This window comes from Carettochelys insculpta, chromosome 6 (genome assembly GCF_033958435.1).
Source record: "Carettochelys insculpta isolate YL-2023 chromosome 6, ASM3395843v1, whole genome shotgun sequence".
Classification (NCBI taxonomy): Eukaryota; Metazoa; Chordata; order Testudines; family Carettochelyidae; genus Carettochelys; species Carettochelys insculpta.
Window position 1 is genome coordinate 111,217,605 of NC_134142.1, and position 25,421 is coordinate 111,243,025.

The following is a 25,421-nucleotide window of genomic DNA, read 5'->3' on the forward strand; positions in this document are numbered from 1 at the left end:
TTGTTTCACAGTCTGCACAGAGATGAAAGAAACCAAGCTGAAGCCTAGAGAGAGAGAAGTTTGGTGGGAGAAGTTTGGTGAGAGAGAAGTTTGGTGGGAATATGATGGAGGCAGCCAAAAGGAATGGGTAAAAAGGAGTGGCTTTTATCCCACTCTCACTGGCTCGAGGTGTTTGGAATATGGGATGATACAGATGTTATAAAAGGGGAAGCCAGTCTTAGCCAAAGGCACACAAATAGTCTGAACCTTGAAGTCTGAGACCCAGCCATATAGGGAGGTTCTGTTTGACTATCAAGACATTATAGGTCTGGTCCAAAGCCCACTGAAAAGAATGAAGTCTATTGACTGCATTAGGTTGTAGATCAGGGCCTTATAGCACATGTAATTGTAAGACCCTGAGTAATGTCTGTAGGTGGGAGGTAGATTTTTGTGCGTGCGTGCGTGTGCATGTGTGTGTGTGTGTGTGCCATAACTAGTTGAGCCAGACTGCTGTTATGTCAATTTTTGGAATTAAAAGCAGGAGAAAAAATAGGTCCACTTATTGCTATAACTTGCCCAAATGCGTCAATTGATCATTCTTAATTTAGAGAGCGAAAGGCAACACGTACTGTTGACAGGTTTGTTCTTCTGGCAGGTACAGCGTGTGCTCCTGAGTCTTGTTTAATTCTCCTACTGAAGAATAATTCAAACTGTGCTGAGTTGTGGGTGTGGTGAAAAGAGGAGGAGGAGAGCAATTCTTCTCCACAGGAAAACACAATTATCCAACTTCTTTAACTGCTCGAACAGATGACAAGCGAGTGAGCTTTCAGGGCCACTCGCCAGCTCCAGATTAAAACAAAACAGTTTCCATTATACATTCAGTAACAGATCCTTAGTCCCAAACTCCCTGCAGTGGGAGGGAACCAGGGAAAATAATCCTTTTATTTCCCCAAGTTTTCCAAACACCAAGGTGCTTTCTTGTTTCTTTGAACTTGGAAGACAGAATCCCACTTATGAACTTGTGCTGTGCTAAATGGGTTGTTACTGGAATACAAACTAGGGTCACAGAGGGGGGCTGTATGTGTGTTTGTGCACTTAAGCTCTTTGATGAGTGTCAATCATGCTTAGAATTTGTTCACCACCTACGTGCTGTCAAACACACACACAGGCACACACACGCTTCTAATCCATTCTCCTACAGAGGTAAAAGAAGACAAGCAAATTGTAATTCTCTAAGTTAAAGATAAACCAGAAAGAGTGTTCGTGTGTGATCATGTGTATGCACACAAGTGCACTTGGCAATCAGCAAGACGTGACCTGTTTAAATGTGAGCTCAAGTTTGAGTGTGTTAGAGTATGTGTGCACACTCAACAACATGCAAGAGACTGCATCCATAAATATGTGAGAGTTTGTGTGTTTTGGGAAGAATTTTATTTAATTTCCTATTTAACCAGAAGTCTTTGGGTGGCTCTCTTTCTTCAGCAACACAACAACCTCATTGTGATGGTGTTGCCATACCCCATGCTACAGTGGAGGCAGGGAAATGGCTGGGGCAACGTTGGGACAGAAAAGCTCTGTGCCTCAGGCACAATGGAACATGTTCCTGGAGAAAGGAGCTGTAGAAAGAGAGCTCCAGCCCAGTAGTGCAGGCAAGGAGGAGAAGAAATGCCATTTCCTGGAGGCACACTACCCTGCAACTGAAGGAGAAGAAGCCCTTCTTAGGGAGATATGGTTGTGAGTCTCGGCTCCCCTGCTTTTTTTTAGGCATTGTCCAAGAGGTAGGGAGAATACTGTAAGGGGCATCTCCATCAGCCCTGAGACTCTGGGATAGAGCCCTTCAGCGGTGCAGGACCAACTGCCATAATAGTGGGAACAAGTAAAATTTACTTTGTTGTGGGAGGGATTGGCTTGTTAAAAAAATTTTAAAAACCAGACTGCAGTAATTTGTGGGAAACCAAAATGTGGTTTATGTTGACTTCATTATTATTCACTTAGTTTGAGCCTCTTTTTAAAATGTACAGGTTGAATCTCTCTAGTCTGGCACCCTCAAAACCTGAGGTTTCAAACAAGAGAATTTTCCTAACCACAGTAGGTCAATATTGTCTAGCAGCATTGCCTATACTTCCACTGCTTTCTGGGCTCTTAGAAGACCTTTAGGGGTAAATTACAGCTAAATAAATAGCACAAAACACTGAGAGCCAGGACTGGTGTCTGGAAACAAATTGTATGGGATCATGGGAAACTTGGCCACACCCATGGTATATGGTCATCCAGCTAATTAATTTATGATGGATTATGGATGTTGTTGGATAAGCGAATGTGAGACTAGAAAGGTTCAACCTGTATTTCTATCAAAAACCTAGTGCCGTGAGCATTTTTTTCTGTTAAACATTTTTAAAAAAGCAGTAATAATCCTGACATAGAAACAACTTGAATAATATGTTTCAAAGTTCTAAAAATAGTGCTTAAATGTCTTATCAAAATCCAGAGATTTTTTAAACAAACTTACTTTTTACAATCATTAAAAATAAGCTTCTCTATTTAAACAAAATTGTGGTGCAGTCGGTTCTGACTTTCCTCTTGATATACACATGACAGCAGTTTGTCATAAATAGATTTTAGCAAGGTAAAGCAAGTTCTTCCTTTTTTTAAAAAAATAATAGGTTTAATATTTTAAGTTAGGGATAGAAAGACTTGATGCCTATTTTAACAGGAGATAAAATATGTTACATCATTTTAGCAAGATTGATTTTATTCTTTTAGCTGTCAATATTATGTCTGAATTATTTATTTATCTTTATCATTTTTGTCTCTCCTTATATTTGTCGGTTTCAAGTGGAGTGCCCCAGGGCTCGGTTCTGGGGCTGTTGTTGTTCAACATCTTTATTAATGACCTGGATGAGGGACTGGATTGCACCCTCAGCAAGTTTGCAGATGACACCAAGCTAGAGGGAGAGATAGGATCCAGAGTGGCATGGATAAATTGGAGGATTGGGCCAAAAGAAATCTGGTGCGGTTCAACCAGGAGAAGTGTTGAGTCCTGCACTTGGGTGGAAGAATCCCAAGCAATGTTATAGGATGGGAACCGACTGGCTAAGCAGCAGGACAGCAGAAAGTGACCTAGGCATTATAGTGGATGAAAGGCTAGATATGAGTAAACAGTGTGCCCTTGTAGCCAAGAATACCAATGGCATATTAGGATGCATTAGGAGGTGCATTTCAAGCAGATCTAGAAAGGTTGTTGTTCCCCACTATACAGCACTGGTAAGGCCACATCTGGAGTATTGCCTCCAGTTTTGGGCCCCCCAGTATAGAAAGGATGTTGATGTGCTAGAGCAGATTCAGTGGAGGGCAACGAAAATGATTAAGGGGCTGGAGGATTTGGGCTTATTTAGTTTGCAGAAGAGAAGACTGAGGGGTGATTTAATAGCAACCTTCAACTTCCTGAAGGGGTGCACTAAAAAGCATGCAGAGAAACTGTTCTCAGTGGTGACAGACAGCAGGACAACGGGTAATGGTCTGAAGTTACAGAAGGAGAGGAGTAAGCTGGATATTAGGAAAAACTACTTCACCAGGAAGGCGGTGAAGCACTGGAATGCGTTACCTAGGCAGGTGGTGAAATCTCCATCCATGAAGGTTTTTAAGTCCTGGATTAACATAGTTATGGCTCAGAAGACTTAGCTGGGGTTGATCCTGCTTGGGGTAGGTGGCTGACTTGATGACCTCTTGAGGTTCCTTCCAGCTCTGTGATTTTATGATTCTATGATATTAATCACTTCTTTTTTCGTGGCATGAAGGAACCTGTCTCTCTTGCAGGATCTACATGGTCTAAGGTTTTTGCAGGCAAGTGTGGGATAAAAGTGTAAGAATCAATGAGGAACCATGTGGGGATGGAACTGAGGGCTAGGGTGAGAGCAAGATTAAAAAAATATTCTTGCACCGCACTCTACTGTGGGGTTTGAAGCAGAGGCCCAGTGTTCTGTCTATTTCTTCCTTCTAGAGGCAGAATAAATATTATGTGCACCCAGGAATGCACAGATGTTCACCACCAGTAGAAATACTTGCTGCCCTCTGTGGGTAACTGTGGGTGTTCTGCTGATCATCTGGACAGCATCTGAATCTGTCCTGGGTAGCCACCCAAGTGCTCATCTTACAGGGAACACTGAAAAAGACTATAGCTAAATATCAGAGGGGTAGCAATGTTAGTCTGTATCTGCAAAAACAATGAGTAGTCCTGTGGCATAGGGACTTGGGCTCTCCTGCTCCACTTGGTGCTAGCCCAGGACTTGAAAGTATGAAACTGTAGGATGGCTTATGTTCGGGCCATGTCCTGTTCTCCTTCCTCTCAGTTACATCCTATCACACCCAATACCTCAGGTTGAGTGTAACAACTATTTCATTATAACGATGAGAAGTCCTGTGGCATGCTTCTGACGAAGTGGGTAGTTGCTTAGGAAAGCTTATAGTCCAAAAAACCTGTTAGTCTGTAAGGTGCCACAGGACTTCTCATTGTTACAACTAAATAGTTGTCATGCTCAAACATAGGCCATCCTACCGTTTCACACTTTCAAGTCCTGGGCTAGCACCCAGTAGAGCAGGAGGGTCCAAAACCCTGACCCATTCCGGATTCCTAGGATGGGTAGGACTAGGGGGTTAATGACAAGGAAACTTCATTGAGGGGAGTCAGGACACACTGATCTGAAAGAGAGACTAGAATAGCCGACCCTGACCACCAGGCATACTTATCATACAGCCAACCCAACTACACATAGGGGTTGTCTACACTACCACCCTCCTTCGAATTACAGTGTTGGGAGATTACTAATGAAGTGCTGCGGTGCATACGCAGCGCTTCATTAAGCAAATTCCCCCCCGCGGCAACTTCAAAGTTTTAAACTTCGAAGTACCGGTGGGTGAGCCGTGGCTAGACGTGAGCCAGTACTTTGAAGTTTAAAACTTCAAGGTTGCCGCAGGGGGGAATTTGCTTAATGAAGTGCTACGTATGCAGTGCAGCAGTTCATTAGTAAACTCCCAAAACCCTAATTACCATCCTTCCTTCGAAGGAGGGTGGTAGTGTAGACACAGCCTTACTCATGAGAATAGTAACCAATACAAGCACAATGAAGTTTTTCCTAATGTGGAATTCTGACATGTTCATGTTTTTTAAAAAATATCTTTTTCCTTGAGGCTTTTTTTAAATACAAGGAAATATCCCTCTTATTTATTATTTTTAACACAAATATCCTGGGTCTCCTGTGTCCCAGTGTACTAGATTCATTACACACAGTACATTGGGGAAATAAAATGATTTTCTGGTTCTCTGATCATCTGTTCCTAGTGGGTGAGACTTTCAGATGTGGCCTAGCTTTATTCCTATTGCTGCCATACGGACACAGAGTTTAAGTCCAGAAGGGACTACCAGATCATCTCATCTGTGTGTCACAGCCAACCAATGCTGCCCAGCACCTGCACACTACAACAACCAAAATGAGACCAAAGCATTGCATCCCACAGGAGACAAGAGCATTATGAGCCACAGTCAGACAATAGGAGGGATTGAGATGCACCAGTGCTTAAAGACCTTTAATGGCAGGGAAATGATTTAATGAGCTATATATCCAAATATATTCCAGGAAGTGACTCATATCCACACACTGCAGAGGAGCATGAAAAAACTCTAAAGTCACTGCCAATCTTATCTGTGAGAAAATTCCTTCCCACTCCAGATGTGGTGCTCAGTTACACCTGAAGCATGTGATCAGGAACCACTCTGCCAAGCCCCGGAGAGAATGCTTGAAGCCACCTCAGAGTTTTGGTAAAACTCCAGTTGACTGCAACTGGAGCAAAATTATGCTTATGGTGAGTCTATTTGAAACCTGCTCCGCTGGGTTTAATTCAGCCCTGGTAAAGAGGATGTGACTTTGCTGCATATTGACCTTCTCACACTGGGGCTGAATTTGGTCCTGATAGGCACTAAGGACATGTCTACACTGTCCCACAGGATTTCATACATGTGCTAAAACAGAGAGTGAAAGAGATAACCTTCTTCCTGAATCCTGCTGCAGGTTTTGGTTGGGTCTGTCAATGAGACACACTTGTCTTAAACCCACACAAAATGTCCCTTATCGCCTCCTCGTTATAAGCATCATAAAACAGGTTCTCTTTCTGTGTACCTTTGAGGTCAAATGCTTCTTTGTATTTTCACAGCTTTGAATCAGATCCTAACTTAGTCATAGCAGTCCACTCATACAGTCAAGCCAACAGTCCAGAAATTAACATGTCCAGAAGCTGGGTATTCTAAAAGAAAACTATGGGTTCTGGGAATTCCCTTCCCCACCTTGGTCTAACAAGACCCTGTAGGCATGTTTCAAGGGCAATCTATTTATTCAGTCTTTTTCTGGAGGGAGGTTTACCATTGGGGTAGGAACGGAAGGTTGTTTCAGGTAGAAGGTCTTTATCGTTCTTAGTTTACACTACATCACTTATTTAAGGCAAGTGTGGCTAGTTTTACACATTTTTGTGCATGTGACTACAAATTCATAGATACATAAATTTTAAGGTTAGAAAGGGCCATTGCGATTATCTAGTCTGAGCTTACCCATAAAACAGGCCATAGAACTTTGGTGAATTTATTGTTGCCGCAAGTCAATACTTGTGATGGAAGTGGAGCATATCTTCCAGACAAAAAAAGTGTTCCATCCTGATTTAAAATTTGCCACCACAATCCTTGGCAAATTGATCAAATGGCTAATTGTTTTCAATGGTAAAAAGATTAAGCGTTATGTCTAGTCTGAATTTGTCTACCTTCAACTTCCAACCATTGAATCTTCTTGTATATTTGTCTTCTACATCACAGAGCTATCAACTAGCAAATTTCTGTTTCGCATGTAGGGACTTACATGCTGTCATCAAATCACCACTTAACTTTCTCTTTGATAATCCAAACGGATTGAAGTCATAAAGTGATTCAATATAAAGCATGTTTTCCAATCCATTAGTCATTCTGCTTGCTCGTCTCTAAAACCGCTCCAATTTTTTCAAAATCCTTGTTGAACTGTGGACCCTAGCACTGGACATAATATACCAGTAGCAGTGGGAGCAGTACCAAATACAGAGGTAATATAACTTCTCTACAACTACTTGAGTTTCCCTGCTTTACACATCCGGGGATTTCACTAGTCCTTTTGTTCACAGCATCACACTGGAAGCTTAAGGTCAGCTGATTATCCACCATGGCCCCCAAGTCTTTTTTCAGAGAGTCACTGCTACCCAGGATAGATACCCCCATCCTTTAAGCACGGCTACAAGCTTTGTTCCTAGATGTGTGACCTTACATTTTGCAGCAAAAATGATGAAGAGGGTCCATTCCACCAACTGCCCTTGAGATACCAGCCTCCTTTAAAAGCCAACACACAAGGTTATATTTTAACTAAATAAAGGACATGTACACAAAGAAAGGCAAGTGCAGGTCAATAATCTCGGTTGTGAAGTCTGTGCCCAACCTCTGTCTCTCAGGATTCCTGTGTGTCTAGGTAACTAATCAGCTTTCTCTTTCCCATTCAGTGCAACAACTGCAGCCTTTCCAGGAAAAGCTCTTTACACAACAGATCATCAAAAAATACATTTAAAAAAAGCAGCAACACATATTCTGACTGTATTTCAGGTAACTTTCAGGAACTTTCCAAATACCATATCAGAGAGAGGATTCCCTGTGGTACCCACACAATGCCCCAACACACAGGGGTTGATCACCACTGTTTTAGCTCCAAAGGGCACCTACCTATGCAATTTGGAAAGTTATCGTAAGCGGGATGTATACCTTACTTCCTGTTCTGATAGTCCCCTTGCATGAATGAGTAATATTGTCATTGGTGAAGTGGCTTTGACAAAATAAATGTATTAGTCTCTAAGGTGCCACAGGACTGCTTGTTATTTGTGAAGCTATAGACTAACATGGCTCCAAATGTGGAAATCCAATCCCAGTGCCTATGGCTTAGTATTGGTGCTTTGAGCTACAATTCAAGATAATGATTATTGAACAAGAAATATGATTTGCTTTTAAGTTTGATTACCCCTGCATAAATACCAGTCATATGGTGCACTAAGACCACTTCACACCAGTGTAGCAGCAAGTTGTGCCCAATTTCCTGCTCCTATAGCCTAGTTTTCCATTGTCAGGATAATGAAAAGAGGCTGTAACATAAATGAAAAACATGTCCGGTGAATCTTTCCTATATGTCTGTTACACATCTGTTTCTCTAGCAGGATATATAAAGGTTCAGCTCACCTTCAGGATAACGCTGCTCACAGGATGCATTCACCAGCCTATGGCAGTAGCTTAAAGCTGAAATTTAGCCAATTAGCTTTAAGGTCAATTCTCTATAATAATACTAGTATCCCTTGATGGATTTATTCAGGGACCCATGTGTTCTGTGGTAGCATACATGGATAGCATACATGATACTCAATTTAATATTATATTAAATAGCACAACTACCATTTTCATTTATAATTAATGAAAAACTTCCTCTTGAAAATTTAAATTATACTTGTGCACAACTTTCAATCTGCAGTAGCACATGGACTGCTCCAGAATGGAGCTCACAAGGTCTTGTGGATATTTAAAGTGATAGGTTGCCACACGCATTATCTCCCCATAGTGTTTAGAGGGCTGTGAATTAGCAGCTCATGGACTATCCCAGCTCTAGAGGATATAATTTTAACATGCAATAGACAGGCTGAGATGTTCAAAACTGACTAGATGGTTAATTTCAATGAGGGTTGTGTGGCTTAATACCCTAGTGGGCACTGAATATCAAAACCACAGGTTTCAAATTTGTATGGTCAGTAGTGGCTTCTGATTTATAGACACTGGATTCCCTGGACCAAGTTCTCCTCTTGCTTACGGATAAGAAGTAAGTCCATTGAGTTAATGAGCCAGGTCCCCATCTCGAGTAAACTGTCATAACACTATTGACTTCAGATTGACGATGTGCCGACCTACTCCGGGTCCCGTGGGTGCACGTGGGGTGTGATACAGCGGGGGGAGTTGGGTGGCCCAGGACCAACCACCCCACCTTTATAGCAGCCTGATATAGTGTAGCAGCAATATGTGATTCAGTGTATTCACTTTAAAACCTAGGTTTCCACAGTATTATGAGTACCAGGAACAATAACACTCCGATTGTGAACACCACAATGCCCTGTGGCTGTTCTAAGTCCCAATAATTCTCTATACAGACCCAGCTAGACCAGCTAGTGGTATTTACCAATAGTGATTTATTCATTTATTCGTAACTACAATTACTTAACACTTGTTATATATATATAGAGAGAGAGAGTTATTTATTTGGCATAAGCTAAATACTAGGTTACATATAACTATATATAATTACATGTGACTTACCAATAACATCCAATGCTCCCACATCTCACCAATAACTACGTTACAGCGGCCCTTCAAGTCAGAGATACGGCTTGGTTGGGACCTTTCGTGGTGGTGACGTCCGGGTGATCAGGCCGGGGTCTGCTGTCTGGACTGGAAGTCGCTAGCCTCCGCCTTGTGTCCAGGAGCCCACCCCTTATTCCTGCTAAATCACCTTTTATACTGTTTCTTACTTGGGGGTTCGATACCTGGCCAATTAAAGCGTTTGTTACCTAATTTGGGCTTTCTATCCTCCCGGCCTGTTAGAACATGTTACAAGATTTCCTCTGTCCTTGGTCTTTTTCTGAACCTCCCCTGAGACCCTCTGATGTTGTACAACCAAGATGTTCTCTTTGGGGGGGCTTCCAGCTACTAGCCCCAGCTGTTCTCTTTGGGGGCTTACTATCTGCTTGTCAGGATGTTCTCTTTGGGGACTCTCCAACTACTTGTCAACTTTCTGATTTCTTTCTCCTGGCCTGACTTCAGACCTTCCCGCCGCTGTATGATAGCATTCCAAGATGGAGTGTATGGTCATTCTGCCTTGCGAGTGAGGCCCGGCCACCAGGTGCTCGTGCTCCCACACAGATGAGTTGCTACTAATTTGCACAAGTGTAAGTGAGAGGAGAGTCTGGTCCACTGTGTCCAAAAATCAATGGGTGCCACCAAGATGGATGATCTAGCTCAAATCTTCAAACTTCCCAAGTCATTTGTACCAGTGCAAAAGTGGAGTGAAATCAAAGTCAGGATCTTCATCTTTTGTACTGGTCTAAGACAGGGGTGACCAAACTTTTACACCAGGCTTCCCTTTTTGGCCCTGCAATTAGCAAGACCCCCACCCCAACCTGTGGACGGACCACAGGAAAGAATGCGGGTGGAAGCTCAGGAAAGGGCTGAGATGCTCAGGAAGCGGGTGCTGGGAGGCTCCAAGGGGTGCTCTGAAGGGGGAGAGGTGCTCGGGGGGAGGACCCCAGGAGGGTAACTTATCAATCCAGCAACTTGGTGGCTGCCCTTCCACTTGTCTCAGGATCTCTGCACATTCTGATAGACCCAGAGGTGGTGTGGGGAGCATCCCCTTAGGGGTACAGTGACAAAACCTGTGCGGAAGAAAGCAGAAGGCTGGGGAGGTAGCAGAAGCTGTAGTGTTAGGGTGGGGAAAGGAAGCTGACCATGCTGCACCCCCCTTACAACATTTCATGCCCTCTCTGGGGGGGGCATGCTTCCCACTTTGCGCACACCTGGTCTAAGACATACGTTGTTGTTGCTTCAACCTAAAAGCAATGTTCCAAATATGACAGAGGTGGACCTGTGCAAGGAGAATAGCTATCGGATTTATGCATAACATGAAAGTATAAGAACACCATGTGCACACTCTACAGACAACCCTTAACCGTCTGCTTAGCAGTCTATCTACAACCCAATCCCTTTGATGGGGCAATGCATGCTCATATTGTACATTTACTGCAGCTTCATGCCGCACCATGCTTGCTCGTGTGTCATCTCCACAGCGGCAGTTCTGTTAATTGAGACCAGCTGCTTCAATTCTGAATTATTCTCTCCAGAAATATTGATAGTATTATGTTATGATTAGAAAGCACTTTACCAAATGCCTCTCAATTCTACAAAGCTCAGATGAGGAACAGCTGTAGAAAGGAGGGACAGTTCCCTGAATATACAGAACAAACAAACAAAATAAGCTGTAGCTGAAAAAATACTGGAGAGAGTAAGAGGCTCTAAGAATCAGATACAGACAGGACGCCAATAGAGGCTCTCTGCAGGAAGGAGCAGCTTGCTATGTGAGCCACTTGTGCTTATTTTAGATTTGGAAGGCATACTTCTTCCTTATGCTAGGGTAAATGGCCACACTTCTGCATACTTAATACTGCAGGTGGAAATGTTTGTGAAATCCATGACCAAGGTAGATTAAAGCAGGTTTCATGGATCTGAGGCCTGCATTGGGAGAATGCCTGTGGACCTGCAACATCTGGATTCATTGACTGAGGTGAATGGCCCCCTGGCAGACTGAGAAGCCAAAGGTAGCATCTGCAGGGTAGGATTGCCAGCTCCACTCTGTAGCCTCTCAGCCAGCTGGCTGTCAGAGGCTACAGTGAGATGCCGTATTATGGATTGAGAATGACTGAATTCCTCTCTCCTCAATTCGTTCCCTGTAGAAAGGAGGAGTAAAATAGCTCATAGGACAGTCCACTCCAACTGAAGAGAATCGAAGCCTCACCTCTGTAAGACACAAGTCCTGAAAAGACATTTTGTCACTACATTTATGTAATATCTGAGCTACCCAGTCCACATTGATATGCTGCCACAGCCTATGGAGTGTGAGAACACTAGTAAAAGAAAGCTCTGTGGGCAGTGATGTGAAAGGTTCGACAGGAAGTCATGACACATTGTGTCTTTCAGAAAAGAATTTCGCAGAATCAAACAGAGAATTTGGCAGCCTCCAACACTAATTCCTGGAAACAAGGTACTGTTGCTCCAATGTGTTATTCCAGTTTTACACCCTAATTGTACTAACACCACAGTGAATTGGCTCAAAGTAAAGGGATAACTTTGCAATTCTAGAAGTTCTGCTTTGTTCCTTCCCATCAAATATTGGGGAGATAAGTATCTTTGCTCCTCCTGATACACATTAAAAGGGCCTCACAGTTAATATAAAACTCATGTTAAATAAATTCCTTACCTATGTTATTAATTAATGGTATTATTAAAGGTCTTGTTTAACGTTTGTCATGTATACAGGTGTTTTCACTTTTCCATGTTTCTCCTCTTAGACAATGAAACTATACTGTGCAGTTGCCCTTTTAAGTTCTAATTTTGCTTCCCATCTGTTTCAGTTCCTGGATTTTGTGGACTAGCAAGCACATGGCCATTTGAGTTCCCAATGCTGTGGATGGTTGAGGGAAATATATAACTTAAATTCCAAAAATCAAAGGCTGAAAATTTGTCCAATCAGGTGCAGTTATGCTAACCTTTCCACAACTACCTTTATTTGTTTCTAAACATGAACTTTGGACCTAAAATTATCAGTGTGTTCCTTCAATGCCCAGTTTTCCCTCTACTTCTAGCGAGGTTGTTGTACCTATCAGTACTGGAAAATAACTGCTATACATAAACACACATACAATGTAATTCCCACACTAACAACATGTAAAGATGGGTCTTCCACTAATGTGCTTACATGCTTAACAATGGGCCGTACATGCTTAACAATGGCCATAACCTGCACACGCGTTGGCCAAATTCATTCCTGGCTTACAGGAAGGCAGTTCTGTTGACTCCAAAGGAGTTGCACTCACTCATGTCAGGCTGAATTTGGCCCTGCTGTTTATCAAATCAGATGAAAAGAAAAGAAACCTGCTGTTTTATTTCACATCCAAGAGTGCTTAATGATGTTAATATAAGGAACCAGCTATTATCATGAGTGCAATGCATTAAGTAAGTTCTCCTGTGAATTCAATTCATTGGGTTAGTCCTTTGATGGTGGAACTTAGAACCCTAACATATGCCTCTGCCATAGCATAGCAGTAGCAGTACAGAGGCTAGTTGTTTATTTTGCTCTTAATTAAAGCATATGCATATGCCTTCTCTTAAATTCCAGCCTCCCCAATCCCTGAATTATTATTATGCATAGCACAGTTCTAGAACTGACAGGGATGTTTGTTAAACATAATTAAAGGTATTAATTTTGCATGGAACAGAAGCCACAGAGCCAAGAACTTTACTTTCCACCATCAACTCTCCCATTAGAAAATTACCTTCATTAGCACCGACTCGCTGAGCTTCTCTCTGTTGACAATTTTTATGGCGACCTTTTGACATGTTACACAGTGAACCCCCAACTTCACAAGTCCTGTAGGAGAAACAGAGAAACAAAGAGAGAGAGAAGGTTACAGACATCTTCTCTTAAGCTCTTTTGCTCTTAGCATCTTATATGGCAGTTTGGGTATTTATATGCAAAGGTTTTTCTATTAGTCCTTCTTCCTACCAGAAGAAGAACCCTGTGATTACTGAACAAACTGCACAAGATCCTGCAAGATTAGGCATTAACCCACATCTACACTAGGAGCAGACCTACCCTCAGGGCGATGGGAGATTACTAATGAAGTGCTGAGGTGAATATGCAGCACATCATCAGGCTAATTCTCCCCTGTGGCAAGTTTGAACTGTCATACTTAAAAGTGCCAGAATGCATGTAGCCATGGGCACTTTGAAGTGCCCACGCTACTTCAAAGCACCTTTACTCCTCAAAATCCTGGGGAGTAAAGGCATTTCAAAGTAGCGCAGGCAATTCGAAGTGCCCACGGCTACACACTTGCCGGCATTTCGAAATTTGACACTTTGAGGAAAAGTAGCCTAATGAAGAGCTGCATATTCACCGCAGCATTTCATTAGTAATTTCCCATCACCCTGATTACCATGCCCCTTTCGAAGTTGGAGGCAATGTAGACCTAGCCTTAGAGAGAAAGTCAACTAAATACACGCACCTCCAGCTATGTGAATAGGATAGCTGGAGTCAACATACTTTAAGCCGAAGTTCTGCAGTATCCCCACAGTGGAATGTCAATGGGAGAAACTATCCTGTTGCTCTCCCACACTTATGCTAGTACTCCACAGGGTCGGGAAGTCAATAAGTGGTTGATTTATATATCCCTGTTAAGACCAGATAAATTGACCACTTGCAGATTGCTCTCCGAAGTGTCAATCTCCAGCAAAGTGTAGACAAGCCCTAGGCATGCTTTGAGAGTATAGCTATATCCGTATACAATCTTGTCAAAGCACTTCTGATGCAGATGTAGCTTATACTAGTAAATCTCAGCTGTTACCAGTATTGCGCATTCTAGCCCTCAGTAAGAGAAATGAGTTATATGGGCTCAAGAGCAGTTTTGCTCATATAACTGTATAAAAAGAGTGAGTTTTTGTCAACACAGCTCTATGGATTGGGGTCATATCACTTCATGCCACTGATTAATGTAGCTGTGCTGGCAAAACTCCATAGTGCAGACCTGGCATAAGATCACTTCCAACTTTTTCCAGTGCTGCCACAGTCATTGGCAGTCTCTACTGTTGGACAAAATGGACTTTGTGATGCCATGTCATCATAGAAAGCAAAAGCATCAACATATTCTGATGCAGCTTTGCAACCCAACAATGGTTGCCTGATTGGACATGTTTTTCAGGGCAGTTATACTGGCATACACACAACAGAATGAGGGAATTACTTTCCCACCATTTATCTAAATAACACCACACTTGGGACAGAGACAAACCTAAATAAACTAAACTAAACTAAACTAAAATAACCAGTATCTGGTACTAGAAGTAGCAATAGGTGTAGCTATTTGACTATAGGTCAAATTCTTCTCATTTACAGTGATGTAAATAAGGAGTGACTCCTACGAAATCCCTCAGTTTACACTAGTGTCAGACTAGCATTTGATCCTTTACTTCCCAACTTTTCTTCCATAAAGTATAGTTCTGTTGTGAATGGTAGCAGCATAAAAACAATAACTTCTTGCTCAACAGATCTACTTCCTGCGTGTATTCAGTCATATCTGCGTGCCTTAAGGACTCAAATAAGTTTTTACTGCTTTTTACTTCTATCAGCACTGCAGAAACAACAGCTGCAGGGGAGTATGCTCAACAATATTTCTTGAGCATCATAACAGAATAGTCTATTAAATTAAAATCAGTGAGATATGTCCAATCAGAGGTAGTTTGGCTTGTAAAGCCTTTATTATTGCTGATGGTGAGTGAGATGGAAAGAATCCTGCTTAATTCTCAGACACAAGACTAGGTTTACAGTTAGGAGGAAAAATCCATCTTTTCTACTTATATGCTAAATATAGTGGCTTTTCAGCCTTTAGAGACAATGAACATGGAAACCCACAGGGCCTCTTCACACAGTAAGTATTCAGGGTAACAGCACACTTCCAGATGAACCCATATTAGCCTATGTCTCAGAAAGATCTGGCCCCCAATGGAATGAATGGGATTTTTACCACTAACTCCCCTCTGCTATGTATAGTGAATAGACTGGACAATCACTTCAAAGAATGAATGGACACAAAGCAGACATTAGGAATCTGAATACACATAAACCTGTCAGTCAGCATTTCAGTGGAGTGGGCCATACTGTTAAAAACCTGAGAATATGTGTCTGACAACAAAGAGATTGTTAACACCAGATTACAAAGGGAAACATCTGAATTGGAGTTTATGCTCAAATTTGATACTTTGCTCCTTGGCCTCAGTAAAGATAGCAATTACTTTACACATTAGTTTCCCATCTTTGATATTTGTAGTGATCTCAGGCAGGTCACTTAACTTAATAGGCTCTTGCAGTAAGTAATATTCTCTCCACACCTCCCCACATTGGCCCCCTTCTGTCCTATGTACCTGATTTGTCAGTTTTCATTTCACTTTTTTTGTTTGTATCTCTGTTATATAATTGTCAGGCCAATTCACTTTCAGCACTATTTCCAGTACACCACCATCTCCAGATCTGAAGAAGTGGGTCTGCCCCACGAAAGCTTATTACCTAATAAATTATATTGTTAGTCTTTAAAGTGCTACACGCCTGCTTTGTTGTTTTAAGATACAGACTAACACAGCTACCTCTCTGTTTCTAAAGGTTTGTCCTCAGATGTATGCCTACCTTTTACATCATGGTAAATTATAAGCTGTGAACTGTGAAACAGAGGTTATGGAGAAAATACCCTTAATTACGTCCAGAAAATGAATCCCACCTCTCTTTCTGGTCCCTTCCTTCTTATGTGCTCTCAAGTTTTTTGGAGCTTTCTCTTCACACCTCACTCAACTCAATGTTCAAAATTCAGCTGGACAAGTGCAGACACTGAACAAAGCAGCTGTATTTTTCAGAGGTAACAAAAATGAGTCATAGGACCGAAGAGCTGGGCAATGACAAACCCACTTGAAATTAGGTACAACAGCAGCCTGCCTGCTGCCTTGGGCAATTCCCAGCATTTAGCTGTGCTAGCATGCTGGGATGACAGGCCAGACCACACTCACACAACTAAATTCAGTCTTCTCAATCAATTAGAAGTATTGCTGGCACCACATTCACTTGTCACAGCAGCTGCAATCCTACCGCTGCTGCTCCTCTTTGGCTCCATTCCTTAGACTGGACAGTGACTCCTTTGCACTGTTCAGCTGTGGCTATACACAGATTTACTCTGTGTCTATCACCTTCCCTTTGCCTCCCTTTGGGAGGCAGAGCCGCCGATGGCTTTTGAAGAAAAAGTGCCCAACTATATGCATCATCCTTAATGCTCCTCCTATGCTAAAATATGCTGGCTTAACTTCCAGTTGTATCTTTTGTAGCTGGATCCCCAGCAGTCCTAATAGTGCCAAGGCACATACTGCATTGTTGGACCATGCAGAACACTGCCTGGGAGAGGAAAGTTAAAGTGACAAAAGATTAGCCTGAAGCAGCAGTGTCCTCCCCTAAGGTTCTGAAATGAATTGTTAGTGCCCTATATTGCAAGGTTTCAATTTAAACATATGCACAAATCAAGATGCAAAGGAGTCGCAGTCCAATCAAAGCAATGGAACCAAAGCTAGGTAGCACTTCCAAGTGGAATCTTTTCTTCACAATTTTTCTAGTTCTGATGCCTATTCAAAAATCACACAGTGAGATGACGTGGGTCTGGAATGGATTAGGGCATGGGTCTTCAATCTGTGACTCTGCAGCCACATACAGCTCTTCAAGGACTTCTTTGTGGATCCTGACGCTATAATTGCAAAGTAAAAGAAAGTCCTCCTGATTATTTTCAATAAATGGTGAACATCTAAAAGCCCAATAATGAACTCATCTAAACAGCAAACAATATGTGATCTCAAAATGTTGAATAACTCCTCCTTTAATATGTGCAGTGCGTTGTGGGATATGATACTGTGTCTGTGTTTTGATTGGGTTGCTAATAAAGCCTTGATTTTGAAAAGGAAAAGAAAGTATGTGACATTTCTGCTGTGAAGGGCAACACACATTTTAAGAAAGAACACTGAAATTAAACATGAAGTAAAATTGGCATAATTAAAATGGGTTCGGGAGTGAAAGTCAGCAAGACAGTGGTACAAACACACATGTAAAGCGTGAGGAAACTGAATACATAAAAAGTTTGTAAATGTCTTGCACTAAATATGAATCACATTACAAATGATTGTGTGCACTATTCTTAAATAAGGGTTGCAAAAATTATAGTTTGATGTTATTTATTAAGGCCCTTCACATGTATTGTGGGTCTTGAATTACTGAGCTTTTACCAAATTTGAAAAAAAAATGGCTTTTCTTGCTATTTTGGTTGCCAACCCCTGGATTAGGGTGTCTGATTTTGCCATTCTCCTAAATTAGAAGTTCCAGGAATGGATCCTTAAAGGAAGATGGTCTGATTTTCTCAAAAGTCTGGAAATCAGAACTTTCTGTACAAGTCCAGTGTTTTGAGAATGAGCCTGACCAGGTTGTAATGGATACTTCTTTAGCCCTGTGATAGCAGACAGATGGGAGGAAAGCCGTATCTGAGTTGGTCTGTGTACGATGACTGGAGAGCATCACTCTAGGAATGGTGGCTCACAGCTGCTTTGGAGCAGCACAGGGGAAGTTTCCTGTTCATTTAGGATGCAAAGAGATCCCACTGAGGTACTCCCTATTGAGTGAATATCTTGCACAGGACTAAGTTGTGTATCTGCTACTCGTGGTCTGCAGAGAAGGGTGGACTCACGCTGTGAAAGACAGGCCTATCACTCTTATATGGACCCAGTGGATGACAGTCTTCACGTTTAGGAGCTGGAACCAAAATGATCCTTTTGATTTCATGCTTTACACTCCCACCCAGGTGTCTCACATGATCCTGAGCTCCTAGAATCTGCCCGCAAAGGATCACCTGACCAGAATGAGTTCAGGGAGAGAGTCTCTCTTTTAGGAGAACAGCTAGAGAGGGATCAGTCCTCATATTTATGAGAATGCCCCTTACTCTTGTATGAAGCCCTGGATAATGATCCCTTGGTTTTAGCAGCTCTGGGTTCTGCTCCTAAGCTCAAGGCTGGAGGGGCGTTGTTCTTTGGTTGAGGTTGCTACGCAGTGGAGGTGATTCTGGCTCAAATCAGAATAAGGTCTCGTGGCCTTCTCCAGAAAGTGTTTACTCAAAATAAAGCTCACCAGCTGTGCATGTCTGTGGGGGAAATGAGTGGCAAATGCTGCACTTTGCTGAGATACATCTTCAAAGAGACAAGAAAGGCAATGCTGGCGCTTGTCACTCACAGAGAAGGAATGAGGACATGAGATCTAATTCTTGAGCCCTGAGACTCTGGACAGAGTCCAAGTCTGTGGAGAGGGACTCCCTAAAAAGGGAGAAATGAAGCTAAACTAACTATAAACTACTATACCACAACTGTAGCTATGTTAAATAATATATCTGTTTATAATGTATATTTACAGGCAGATCAGAAAGAAGCTGGAGATATCTCTATATGGACATAGAGGATTTTGACTCAGGAAGCAGTAAGAAGTAACTGAAGCAATAGACTGCCTTGCCTCTTATGTCCTTGCTCTGGTGGGTCACTGCACATGTGTGGGCCAATAGATACTGCTTACTAAGAATATCCAGACTCAGGCAGATGGCACACATGTGTACGAATATGAAATATGCATAAGGACTGGCACTCAAAGAACAATGTTCCTTTCTGATCTATACAGTAAACTCTGTGTTCTATCATTGGGAACTCTCAAATAACTGGTATTTTAACCATAAGTAAATTTTAGTTACATTTTGCACAAGTACACTATAGTGAAAGTAAATGCAAATAAATACAGCAAAACAATATTCGTTTACGGTGTACACTATTACTGTTGTTGGTAACTAAAGTACTCTGCATACATTTTTGCTTGTTTCTTAATATCTACTCTTGTTTTTCTTTAGTATGAGGCATTGCTAGGTATACCTCTCTATTATCCAGAATATTTGAATATCCTGCAACCTCCCTCTCCCAGGGTTGCCAGATATGAAAGAGTTTAGTCTATTACCTTGCATCTTCCTAATCTATGAATTAAATTTCCCCGGTACTCAACCACAAATCCTGACAAGACCAGCTGGAGCTTTTGATTATAAACATGAGATGACATCATATTGGATAGGTAGGTGCCCCTGGCAACAAGAGAAGTGGTACCCCAACTGAAGGCTCTCCAGCGTAACACTGTTCAGTACCTCTTCCTGGCCACAACCTTTTTAGACAAAGTTAAAAGCTCAGGCTTAAACATCATATTTACTACATTAATAAATGTTAAATACTCAGAAATGCTATACACCTGGTACAAACCACACAATAGGTCTTGCACAATGGTTTCACATTGGATTAACTCAATAGACTTCAAGGAATATCTCAAGATTTGCACTGGAGTAGCAGAGAACAGAATTAATCTCTGTTCCTCCAAGTCAAATTTTAAAAATACAAATAAAAGAAGGTTGCCCTAATTCTGCTTGTGGTGTGATGAATATGCAGGTAACGACTGGACAATGTTCTGAAGAACAGTCAATCCGGCAACTTTCTCCAGCCTGAAATTCACTTAACTCTCTGTATTTGCAAATGAAAAATTAACCTTTTCCTTCTGATTTTTGTTTGTCAATGTAATGCAATGGCTGAGTGCAAGAGACCAAATGAGTGAAATTGGCCTGCTAGTGGCTAGTCCACATATAGGGTACATCTACACTAGCAATTTCTTGCGAAAGATTTTACACACAAATAGTGTTCTTTCGAAAGTAAATTGAAAGAATGTGGCACTCCTTTCAAAAGCACTCTTCCACTCATGTTGAATAGTAACAAAGAGGAAGCCGTGCTAGTCTATACACTATCAAAACAAAAAGCAGTCAAGTAGCACTTTAAAGACTAGCAAAATGGTTTACTAGGTGAGCTTTCGTGGGACAGACCCACTTCTTCAGACCATAGCCAGACCAGAACAGACTCAATATTTAAGGCACAGAGACCAGAGAACTGTTTTTGGTTCTCTGTGCCTTAAATATTGAGTCTGTTCTGGTCTGGCTATGGTCTGAGGAAGTGGGACTGTCCCACAAAAGCTCACCTAATAAACCATTTTGCTAGTCTTTAAAGTGCTACTTGACTGCTTTTTCTTCCACTCATGTTTCAGGAAGAATGCCTTCTTTCAAAAGCTTCGTTTGAAAGAAAACATATGTAGACGCTCCTTAGGGCCCTTCTTTTGAAAGCGCATTCTTCATGGCACCTGATTTTTTTGATTCCTTTCCCATTCTTTCAAAAGAGCAGGGGCTGTGTGGATGCTCTCTTTTGAAAGAGCAGACTGATCTTCTGATCCACTTTTTTGTGTGCTGACCCACTCTTTCACAAGAAGTTCTTTCGTAAGAGATCTTCTGGAAGAGCTTCTTTCAAAAGATCTCAGTAGTGTAGATGTATGCAGGGTGTGGAACATGCAGGTGTCTTACTTTCCCTGCTAGTGGCTAGTCTGGGGAATGAGAACCCAAGACAGCAAATTAATTAAAGGAGCTGCTCCTGCAGCTGAAGTGATAAGATGATTGTCATTTGGAGCAGAGAGGTTATTAATTAAGCAGTTATTAGGACTCTGAGTTTTAGATGTAGGGAATGTGGCAGAAGGAATGCAGTGCTGCTGAAGGCTGGGAGGAATGAGTCTCCCAGAGGTCATCTGCATGAGAATGCAAAAGGTGTGCATGTGTGATACCTTTTCAGGCAAAGCCTAATGGGTAGCAAGTAAGTCATGAGATTTGGTCTATTGTAAACATGTAGTTGTAAAATCACAATTTAAGCTGACACTTAATGCGGGAGTTGTGAGATCTCACCAATGCTCTGGGTTGTTGTGGAGGACAGGGCAGTCGCCCTAGCTGTGTAAGACATTGATTACACAGGGCTCCCTGGTTTAAAGCATTGTGAGAAACAGGGGAGGGGTACTGGTTGAGCTAGCTTGCTGAGTGCCTTGGCCCTGCCTGTGCTTTGGCCATATAGCTATAAGCCTGGCTTGACTAACCCTCCCCACCTGTTAAAAGATAGAGCTGGTTACTATGCTGTTTGTGAAACCCCACACTAGAGATATCAAGAGCTGAAATCACAGAGCAGCAGCTGAGGCCACACAGAGCTGAAATCACTGGGTTCTGCCTTAGGGCAGTCCCAAGCAGTGGGGTTAGGACCGGCGGACAACAGCAGGACCAGCAGGTGGCTGGTAAGGGTGGCGGTAGACGACGGCGGGCAGCCGGTAGGAGCGGTGGCGGCGGTAGATGACGGCGGGCAGCCAGTAAGAGTGGCGGCAGACGACAGGGGCCGGCGGGCGGCCCGTAGGAGCGACGACGGCCACTGGCAGACAGCTGGTGACAGCAAGGGGAGGCTACAGACAAGTGGACAGCTAGTATTGCCCTGGTGATGTATCTGTGGGCTTTGAGTTTGGGACTGCACCACAGAGGGTACACCCTGTAACTGTGTGTGTGTGGAAAAGGGCCAAGAGCCCCAGCAAGAGACTGGGTTCTACTGCATATGGGGATGGTATCTGGGTAAATGGGGTTTTGTCTCTTCTGTGCTGAGATATACTGCATCTGTCGCTGTAACCTTGGGGTAGGTTACGGTCATTAAACAAGCCATTTCTATCTCAGACTCTGTGCTTGCGAGGGGGGGGTGGAGAACCGCCTTACAGGCACCCAGCACGGGGGTGAAATTGTCCCAGGCCACTGGGTGGGGGCTCGAGCCGGTTGGTTGTATCCTTGATAGGAAAACCCCACAAGAGTTGAACCCGGCCCTTCTGGCAGGCATCTGGCGTTAACAGAAGGGTTACATAGATAAAAGTGTATTTGTACAACATTTTGGAAGTGCAAAGTGATCCACAGATGGTGGCCAGCCACTGGTGTGGCTGCAGCATTGCAATCCCCAGAATAGACAGTATGCTGTATTTGCGCTGGCACAGTTTATCTAGGACTCAAACAGGGGCAAAGTGCACTTTTGCAAATCATGTTATTGCCAATCTACCTATGGGATTTAAGCCAGCACAGCTATACCAGTAAGAAACCTCCAGTATAGACAAGTAATCCATATTATATTACCAAATTCTTGCAGAGACAGAGACACCATGTGAATCAAATGCAAGTGCAAATTAAATGTTGACATAACAATTAATTCAACATCCCAGCCCCAAATTTTGCTATCTCCTTTCTCACTCCTAAAGGTACCTCTGGTGCATCAACATCCAGGTTCTGCAAAATGGGCTGCTACAGAGGATTATATGATATGCAGACATTTGACAATCTCCCAGGCTTCGTTTGGCCTCAGCTTTCCCAGGAAAGAAGCCCTCTAATTTCCAGTCGGGGGCAGTGAGAAGAGAGGGAGGGGAGCTATCATCATCTGCTTTTCTCTTTTAATTAAAAGCTATAAACTGAAAATTCATAACAGCACATTGTTTTTTTTTCCAATAAACAAAGAGAAAAAACAATCCCAAGAATGTAAAGTAAAAGCTAACAAAAGAAAAGTAGAGTGAGGAGGAAGATCTATGCCCATCACATCCCAATGCTACATTGTCCTATTGACAATCCTATGGTTAATCTTATAGAGAGCCTGAGGTGAACTCGAGCTGTTGAATGTAGTTAAAAACTAAGATGCTGTATTCTCTGCTATTCTAATCTGAGTTAGCTAACCCAAATTAAGATCACACTTTTTCAGTATACACAAACCCATCTATATGGGATTTACTGTACTTGGCTGCCCCCCACATGACTGTTCAATCCAGAGCAGGACTTATGGACACCTTAGGCCTGATTGTCCACTTCTTTGAACCTTGCATAGTCATTCATACCAGTACAAAGTGAGTATAAAACCCCACCATTTCAGAATGGTGATTTTTGCACAGGCATATATGGCAACACAAGGTACAAGGCAACAGAAAATAAGGTCCCTTGTGTAATGTGTTAATCTAGGAGCTAGTGAACAAGAGAAAAGCATAGGGTCTTTCTGTGTCCATTAGTCCCACTTCTGTCCACTGTGGGAAACATTCCAGGAATAATACGGTAGTTATTTTTTTAGTCCTATCCAAACTTTGGGCCTCTCCTGAGGATGCCAACAGGAGGCAAATTATCTTTTGCGAAGGGGTCAAATAAAGATCACGAATCAAAAAAACAACACTGTCCTTTAAATATGGTATTTATGGTACATTTTCAGTTAATACACAAGTCCCCCCCATCTTCCAGTGTTATGGGAAACTTCATGTGTGTTTCATGGTTCTGATTTTTTGAAAAATTATTATGCAAATGATTGCATTATAAACATAAATAGCAATTTGGTTAAATTATGCCCCACTAATTAGAGGAGATGTGTTCAGATCTCTGGAAAAAGAAAATGAATCAATGTACTATTTGTAAATACCGATAATTGCCTGTGTTAGGAAGACTTGAATTGCTGCATATACTTTAAATATTTTGATTCAAAAACATTTCCTATAAAACAAACACTATACACAGTCCATTTATTGAAATCTAAATTGCTGTGAGCATGGGGTACTTAGGAAAAATCCCCCTTCAGGAGCCAATTCGGGGAGCTGTTTTAGAAAGCCTTTTGGTGATCTGTGTGCCCAATTTGTTTTTAATATTATTTTATAATGATTGGGAACTGCCTCAGCATATCCACTGCATTACTGCACTTTTTAAATCTTTGGTAAAGATAAACAGCTATTGTAAATGACCATAGCTTCACTGAAGTCAATAAAGATACACCCATTTATATCAGCTAAGACTCCATATGTGCATATTTGTTTTTAATGTCCCTGAATTTTTTCAGAGCTTCTAGACAGCTTTATTTTATTTAGATCAGTGACATTACAGCCGAGTACCAAGTTGATGGAGAAGAAAGGGACACTTTAAATTACGGCACTGTAACAATTAATGAGTTTATTACTAACTTCCAGTAAACATCTCTCCAGGGGCAACTAAGTGGATAAAAATGCTTTTTTGTGCTAGATAATTTCTGGTATATGAATCAGTACAAATGCTGTACAGCATATTCAAAGAAGCAATACATAAGCAACTTTGGAGTTCCTGGAAACTCTAATGCTGAAGCACAAGAGCTACATTTGGTCACAGGGCTGAGCACTTTGTGGCTGCTGGAAACAGAGTCAAATCCCAAACCCACGAAAAACAATAGTAAAATTTAGATATAACTGATCAAATCCAGCATATCAATACTCAGTTCTTACTCAGGAAAAATTCTGGATCACTTCAATGGGAGTTCTGTCTGAGCAATATGTTGGTGAGTACCTTCAGGTTGGTGCAGTGTGTCCAAAAAGGAGTGATGGAAATAAAGAAAAAAATGTCCTAGTCATTATGGCGTGCTATGGTAGCTATTACAGGAAGAGTTATTCGGAATGTTGAGTGGACTCATGCTATTCCATGCCCAGAACCACCAGTGGCCTTGTTGAAATCCATATGGGACATCTATCAGTACCTTAAAACTCACACACAAGTCTTGCTCAGCTACCTCTCTGGTTGGAGAAACCCAAAGACTGGAATTGGAGGGGGAGGATTGCAGGGGAAAAATGATTGTCAGCACAGTGGCTATGTCTACACCAGAATGGTCTGTTCACAGAAGTTTCTGTTGGAAGATATCTTCTGACAAAACTTCTGTGGCCAGACCATGGCCAGACTGCCAAGTGGATTGAAAGAGTGACCTGCTCTGTCCATAGTGAGCCGCTGGACTGCCCGGCCACTCTCTTGACAAAATGGCCAAGTGGAAACACAGTACACAGGGCTGCCCGGTGTCCTGGAAGGCCTGTCTGTCGACAGAAGGTCCCCCAGAACATTTAGATTGGCTTTCTGCCAACAGAATCTGTTGACAGAGGCATTCTGCCTCATGGTGGAGCAGCAGAATGCTGACAAGAGAAGTGTTGCATTCTGTCCATTTACTGTCGACAGCATGCCTTGGGAGTGTGAGTGCTCTGCAGGTTTTGTGGACAAAACTCGCTAGTGTAGACATAGCCAGT

The 25,421-nt window shown here is 42.2% G+C and overlaps 1 protein-coding gene across 1 annotated transcript in view; it reads right to left on the reverse strand.

Annotated features, from left to right (window-relative positions):
* Positions 1–25,421, reverse strand: part of BRSK2 (BR serine/threonine kinase 2) — a 472,158-nt gene that overhangs the window by 223,049 nt on the left and 223,688 nt on the right. The window contains exon 2 of the mRNA XM_074995992.1: positions 13,171–13,265. Coding sequence (XP_074852093.1) covers positions 13,171–13,265 — 95 coding nt within the window. The remainder of the gene's footprint in view (positions 1–13,170; positions 13,266–25,421) is intronic.